Source organism: Microtus ochrogaster, chromosome 26 (assembly GCF_000317375.1).
Source record: "Microtus ochrogaster isolate Prairie Vole_2 chromosome 26, MicOch1.0, whole genome shotgun sequence".
Lineage (NCBI taxonomy): Eukaryota > Metazoa > Chordata > Mammalia > Rodentia > Cricetidae > Microtus > Microtus ochrogaster.
In genome coordinates this window covers 4,359,712-4,367,389 of record NC_022025.1, presented here as the reverse complement: position 1 = coordinate 4,367,389, position 7,678 = coordinate 4,359,712, and the positions used below count along the sequence as shown (strand labels likewise).

At 39.6% G+C, this 7,678-nt stretch overlaps 1 protein-coding gene across 5 annotated transcripts in view; it reads right to left on the bottom strand.

Annotated features, from left to right (window-relative positions):
- Akap9 (A-kinase anchoring protein 9) overlaps positions 1-7,678 on the bottom strand; it is a 132,126-nt gene that overhangs the window by 28,404 nt on the left and 96,044 nt on the right. For all 5 annotated transcript variants that reach the window (XM_013350436.2, XM_013350435.2, XM_005358314.3 and 2 more), the window contains 4 exons: positions 4,756-4,920; positions 4,051-4,155; positions 1,562-1,714; positions 874-1,056 (listed from right to left, as the gene is read on the bottom strand). In XM_013350436.2, coding sequence (XP_013205890.1) covers positions 874-1,056; positions 1,562-1,714; positions 4,051-4,155; positions 4,756-4,920 — 606 coding nt within the window. The remainder of the gene's footprint in view (positions 1-873; positions 1,057-1,561; positions 1,715-4,050; positions 4,156-4,755; positions 4,921-7,678) is intronic.

Sequence of the window (7,678 nt, the reverse complement as noted above, 5' to 3'; positions counted from 1 at the left end):
CCCCCCCCCGCCTGTTCCCTTGGAGACCCTCCCTGACAGAGGCAGCCACTCTCCTGGAACTCCTTCCCAAATAAATCTTTTTCTCTAAAGAGTCTTGGGTGATGATCTTCATCTGTGGTGCAGAATATAAAAACCTAGCTGGAAAGTCCCTTAGGGGACAGTGCTAAAAAACCTTGCTGAGAAGTTCCCTTGGGGTGGGGGTGGGGCTGAGCAAGGCTGAGCAGTAAAGGTAACAACTTTTGGCTGAGTGGGAGGAGATTTCTACTTTTCTGCAGGGGCTTCCCCTTCAGTGAAGTGTTTCTTGGGTCAGAGAAGAGGCTGCTGATAGCTCTGCTACATTCCCTTAGGGGAACAGGGCAGAGCTCAGCTGTAGAGGCTCTCCAGGACAGGAGCAGGATTGCTATATCCCATGGGGAGACCACCCCCCACTGCACCCCAGCTTCAGGTAGCCTGGCCTCCTGATTTTTCTCCAGACCTGAGCTGTCCTATTGGGGCTTTAAGTATAGCCTGGTTTCCCAATAAGTCAGGATATTTGCAGCTCCAGAGCTGTAGCACTCACTTCCCTACAGTTACCGAGAGTATTTAAGTAGAAAGAAAAGAAAATCACATTGAAAAGTAACCATGCAAATCTAAAAATCTTAGCGGCTTCTTTCTTTTTCTTTGCCTTCCTGATTTTTCTCAGTGTCCTCTTCTAAAGGTTTCTGTAGCTCTAGCACTTTCTCTTCCACTCCACTTGTGTTCCTTATAGAAAACTAAATGCATTTCAGGCCCTCGCCTCTCTAACTCTGCTATTCTCACATTCTGGTAGATGATCTCCATTCTGTCTCTCTATCCTTTCTGCTTTGGATGACAAACAAATTTGAAGTGGCACACCTCCTTATCTGTTGTTGCAAGTTTAAGCTGATGATGGACTTTAGCCAACTGTTCATTTAACTGGTCAATTTTAGCGTCCTTTTCTTGTATTATTTGTGTGAATTTCCCAAATAATGTAGGCTGATCTGGAAGAGGTGTAAGATCAGATTCTTTCACGATAAACTCCAGCTTTTTCATTTCATCCTAGGGACAAAAATAACTCATAATTATATGATCATTACATGTTATTTTTCAGAACATTTCCTTAATTAAGTCCCATAAAAATAGTGTATATAATAAAATTAAAATGAGATACTGTATTTCAATAATTCAGAAAATATTTTGATAAACAATCTCAACTATTTTTATTCATGACGAATTCAATTGTCTATGTTGAGCAGTAAATAAGTCCCATTCAATTTCTTTTTTTTTAAATATTTATTTATTATGTATACAATATTCTGTCTGTGTATATGCTTGAAGGCCAGAAGAGGGCACCAGACCCCATTACAGATGGTTGTGAGCCACCATGTGGTTGCTGGGAATTGAACTCAGGACCTTTGGAAGAGCAGGTAATGCTCTTAACCACTGAGCCATCTCTCCAGCCCCCGTCCCATTCAATTTCACTTGCTTACTAATGTTGCTGCTAGCAAATATTTATGAAAGTACGAAGTATTAAAAACGTGAGTTGTTTTTATAAGCTAATTACCTGATACAACTTATTTTCTTGCTGGAGCTCTTGCAGACGGGTGGTGGACTCCTTTCTTTGTATTTCTAGCTGCATGTGGAGCTCCTGAACCTCGTCGTTCTTATTTTCCAGTTCTTCTCTGAATTGCTCTAATTGCTCTTCTAAGTTAGAAATCTTTAGAACAAAGTTATCCGAGAGGGAAAAAACAAAACCCAGATCATACAAGTGCTACTGTCAAACAGAAAAGAGTTCTATTTCATTTACAAAGGATGTATGTTTAAGACATGTAAATGGCAATAAAGGAAAATGGTTTTCTAAGCTGTGTTTACCTAAACATGCTCAAACTATATTTTTCTGTTTTGTTTTTCGAGATAAGGTTTTTTTTTTTTTTTTTTTTAAATGTAGCCCTGGCTGTTGTGGAACTTGCTGTGTAGACCAGGTTAGCCTCAAACTCAAAGATATGCCTGCATAGTGTTGGGAATAAAGGTGTGTGCCAGCATACCTGTCCTCAAACTACAAAAAAGATTTTAATATTATGTGTAGATGGGTTTTTTGAGGATAGTAACAATCATTTAACCAATTACTTTATAACTACTTAATAGATGTTTAATGAATGGATTTCCACATGCCTATTTAAGTGATGACTTAAAAGCAACTTAAGATACAGGTGGGCATTTAGTTTTCTGTGGTGGCAGGAATCAAACCAACATTTTATGCACCCAGACTAACCCTCTGCCATGGACTACTTCTCTAGCCTTCTGAGTTAATGTAGTATCAGTCTCTCCACATCAGTTCTTGAATAAGGAAAAGTGATTATGCATAAAAAATGCTCTTTGCTTTCACAAAATAATAAAACCTAAACAAACAAGACCTTTTCTGATAAATACCTGTCAGATGAGCTGCCAGTAGAAAGATCATGCTATTCTAGAAAGGTTCTTTCAACTACCCTCATCTGCATAGATGTCATCATTTGAGCTGATATCTGAACATCATTTTGGCTGTTATCTAAACTATTTTTGTATCTTTTAAAGCTTGTTTTAACACTTCTATATTATTTAAACCCAGCAAATATTTGAGATATATTTAATGTCCTGAAAAATTATACTCAGAAAAACATGTAAGTTGAACAATTTTAGGACTGGCAGATGGCCCATTTGGTAAAGCAGTTGGTGTGCAAGCATGAGATCTACTGCGTCCATGTAAAGTCACCAATCATGATAGCACATGCTTGGAATCCTAGCTCTAGGGAGGTAGAAATGGGAGGATCTCCGGGACTCACTGACGAGCCAGGTCCAGTCTAACGGGTGAGTTCCAGGCCAGAGAGATGCCCTGTCTCAAAAACACAGAGGCAAGGATGGAGTTCTGGGGATACGACTCAGTGGTTAAGAGTACACACAGTTCTTACAGAGGACCCTAGTTTGGTCCCTAGCATTCATGTTAGGTGCCTCAAAATGTCATGCAGCGCCAGTTCCAGGGCAGTTATACCCTTTTCTGTACTCTGGCTGGTGGACAGATTCACAAGCACATATCTCATAGAAACACACACAATTAAAAAACTAAAGATAAATCTTCGAAAAATAAAAGAGGTGGACAGGTCCCGAGGAATGATTCCAGCGGCTGAGCTGTGTTTCTACACAAAGGTGCATGAGAGCATGCACTCCTACACACTTCTGAGAGGTCATATCCACATCATTAACATGTAATCCAGAAAGAAAACTTTTAAATATATTATACATGAAGTAGAAAGCTGAATTTGCTTTTGTAATAATAATGAATCTTCTCTTTTAACATAGGGCCTAACTGTGTTTCTCAGTCTGACTGGGAACTCCAGGTCCTTGTCCTTGCACCCACCTCAGTCTCCCGAGCAACTGCGTTGTAAGACCATTCCTAGACAGATGTGATTCAGAAAGACAGGAGGACTCTTATTCTTCCTGTGGTGATGGCTATTGCTAATATTTGTGATGTTGGGGAATCCCAGGTGCTTGCACAAGCTGGGCTAGTGCGCTCTAACAGTGAGCTCCATGCTCAATCCCAGTTACTGTAACTTCGACCCACTATGTTAACAACATGCCTTACTTATGAAGGAGGGCAATAATCTCTCGGGGAAATATTTTAAGTAGTGAGAACTTCAACTACGGAAGCTGGCAAAGACGTAGCAGAGCCGCAGTGACAGACTGCGCACATTGCGGGCAGCAGCAGAGAGGCACGAGCTTCCTGTGGCCCACACTACCAGCTCTCTATTCTCCTCTTCACTCAGGCCACAGCAACTACACTGGTTTCTCTTTCATCTAAATGTCTTCCTGCTTCAAGGTCCTCTTTCCATGAACACTGCCTTTATTCGCTTATCTGTTCGGATTATAATCTCCAAGGTTAGTCTTCAAGGGAGTGAACTGAGAACCAGGGAACTTTGCTTTCAGACAATAATGCCCTTCTGTTCAAATGATACTTTCAAAGTAATTGATGTAAAATAATTCAAACCACAGAATAACAAATAAACAGAAACTCCTTACCTCCTTTTCCTTTCTGTCAATAGCATCCCGTTCAGCCTGCAACTGAACTTCTAAAGATAATGCAGGCTCAATCTCTACACCTCCAGACTGCTTCTGGTTGTTTATCTAAAAAACACATTAGGAACTTTTTCAAAACTTTAGACATTACCCTGACAACTCATTGCGACATTTTTATTTATTTAGCAGTAACTCTATTTCTCCAACTTAAAAGGGGGGAAATTCTACATTTGAAAATATTCAAAAAGGTACACGTGTTCAGCCTTGAATGCATTTTTCATAAATCAAACACAAACTGCTGATATTTAAAACTCAATCTTCATATAAAACGAAAGTCTCTTCCCATCTGCCTGATATTTAAAACTCATTGCTCAGATAAAAGAGAAGTCTCTTCTCAGCTGCCTGCCTCCAAGCTTTCTCGGTCTGTTCTTCTATTCACTCTGCTCCTGTGGAATAATGGGAAGGACTTCATTACATCTTAGTCTGGAGTCAGGCTGGAGTCTAAAATATAGCTCCTGGTCATAAGTGACAAGTAAAATTGTAATGAACTCTTCTAGCTTAACTAATCTTCCTGTATTACAGACAAGGAATGCAAATTATATCTGGAAGGAAAACAGAGTTATGAATATACACTGTTTCATAATGTCGAAAGGTAACACCACTCTGTAACTAAGTGTGGCTGTCACCGAGCTCACGTGGTCCGCGCACCTCAGCACTAACAAGCAGGGCGTGCTCCAGTTCCTGCCTCCGGCACTGCAGCTTCTCTATCTCGGCATCACGGTCCTGCACATCCCTCTGCAGCTGCTCTTTGCACAGCAGCAGCTCACTGCACTGGTCTACTTTCTCTTTGAGATGACCAGTTAACTTTTCAATCTGAAAATAGAATGAAAAGTGTTTTTAAATGTAGGGCATTCATAATTATTATTTATTTCTTAAAAACTGCTTTCTGGGGCTTGAAAAGGTATCTCAGTGGTAAAATTGTGTAATATATGCAAGGTCTCAGGTTTGATCCTCAGTATCCCCCACCAAAAACAGGGATTTTAAAATATGTTACTCTTATTATAAATAAGGATAGCAATGGCCATCCCTACCAAAAGTGACATTTTATATACTGATAAGACTTGGCAAACTAGTACAAAGAGAAACACTATTGCTTCACAGAACTCATTTAAAAACATTATTTCTCCTAAGATCATCACGACTTCATCCTGGAATAAAGAGAAAAAAATGCATTTTGAATAATGTGAATTATCTAAAGGCACAACACACTACAGGCTAATGATGTAATAAAGATGGTAGACTTGCAGCTCACTTGTTGCCTTGCTGTTAGGTGAAGAGTATGTCCTAAAGTCTTCTGCATATTTCATTTGGGAAGAATTATTTGGCAAAGGTTTAGTCTGTACACTCTCTGGGTTAGAAGAGATGAGAAGACATATACGAAGGGATCTGAATTTCTTTAAGTGGTCCTTCTTTGCCCAAAATAAATAGCAATTGTTCCGAGTCTTATCTTTTAGGACTGATATACAGTATCTCAAGTGTTGAACAACAGAAATGGGAGAATATAGGAAGGATTAATAAGACAGTTTATGGACATACTCATCAAGGAGGAAGTACTAAAATATTGTAATACAGGAAATACTATGTTTCAGTGAGACATTTTGAAGAAATTACCAACATGACAAAGCTTGCTCTCAGAAAATTAAAAAATGAAAGCATAATCTAACTACAGTCTCCTCGATGGTAGTAATAAAGCTATTGAGGAAAACTAGCAAGGGCAGGAGGAGAAGAGTCATGAAAGCAGACAAGACAGCAGGTGTGATGAAATAATGCAATAGGTTTCTAGGTAGTTTCCTGATCGGGAGGAAAATAGAAAGCAGGGAGGCACGCACAGCCTTGTCAGATGTCTCAAGTTCCATAAGGACATAGTCAGTTTTGTCAAACTAAGACAACTCATATCACACGAAACGACCACTTAGGTAAGTGGTTCTCGACCCCTGTGATGGTTGAATGACACAATATTTTGTTTTCTATTTCTTTAGAATTCTTGGAAGTAAAATGAAACCAAGTCAACTACAAGAAAATTATAATATTTAGAATTAAAATTATTTCCAGAAATACACTGTAGTTAATCTAAGTGTCTACTAAGGCCATGCCAATATCCCGATAAAGTGTAAGCTTTTCCGTAGGCTAAACAACTTGGTCACTGTAATCAATAAGCAATGACCCAGTGTTTGCTTTACCTTAAGTACAATCTTGCTTTAGCAGGAAAAGGCTTCTTTACATTTATACAGGGAGCCTGCCCTCACCTACATGGCACTCATGCAGTCAACAGAGCTCTGGCTACATTTATGAACTTGAAAATGGAACAGTGGGGGTGAAGGGCATGGTGAGAAGGATCAGCAGGTGCCAGCCTACTGACTGAAGTTCCATCCTGAAATGCAGGAAGAGAACTGATCTCACAACTTGCTGTCTGACTGTGACATGTGTACTGGGACAGCATCCTATTGTTAACACACACACATGAGAGAGGGTGAAACACACAGACACACAGAGAAACACACACACACACAGACACACAGAAAAATATACACACAGATACACAGACACGTAGAAACACACATGTATACACACAAACACATACAGACATACGTAGAAACACACACACATACACACATACAGATAAACAGACAGAGACACACAAAGACACATACAGACAACATACATACAGATACACATAGAACAACACACAGAGAGATAGATAGAAACACACACAGACACACACAGAGAAACACAGAAACACACACAATTGAAGAAAGGGAACAAAATCAGCAGAGAGACTGGTTAGGATGCTACCACAACTTTCCAAACAAATAATCCTAACAGCTAAAAAGTGGAAACCAGATACAGTACAAATTTGACCTACCAACAGGATGGTGACTGGGCTGAGAAAAAGAACAATTGAAGAATATAGGTTTGAAGCAATGGAGTATGCATAAAAGATATGGAAATTATTGAGACGAAGAGGAGTATTGTATATATGGTAGGAAAGGCAAGTTCTATGGCTCTACTGTTCTTGTGGTAAGCAGAAGGAGATGACAGTTGAATATTTAAGTGTGGAGCTCGACAGATACGTTGAAAGGAAGCTACAGATGAGATCACTGATACATGACTTCTGGGAAGGAAAAGAGAGCTAATCCTGTGCCTTGGGGTGCTCCATCACTAATTCTGGTCGGTAGAAGAGAAACAAATGGGAGAGAAGACCGATGGAGCAAGAGTATTGCAGATGCTAAGACAACACAATGCCTCTAGAAGACTTTATGAAGCATCTCTGAGCAGCTGTGTGGGTGAAGGCAGGAGTGATTTCTACAAGCCAAGAGGTGCTAGGAAACCTAACAGAAACACTATGAATGGAACGGAGGGGAAAACTCAAGAGGTACTGGATAACCTTCATAGCAAAACTTTTTTTTTTTATTGAAAATATTTTGCTTAAATATCCTGACCCCAAAATGATAGGAGTGAAATAAAAATTCACTAACATGATAAAGGGAGTGAATAGACAAGCTGAAGGATTATATGCTACATCCCTAAACATTCTGCTGAAGGATTATATGCTGCATCCCTAAACATTCTG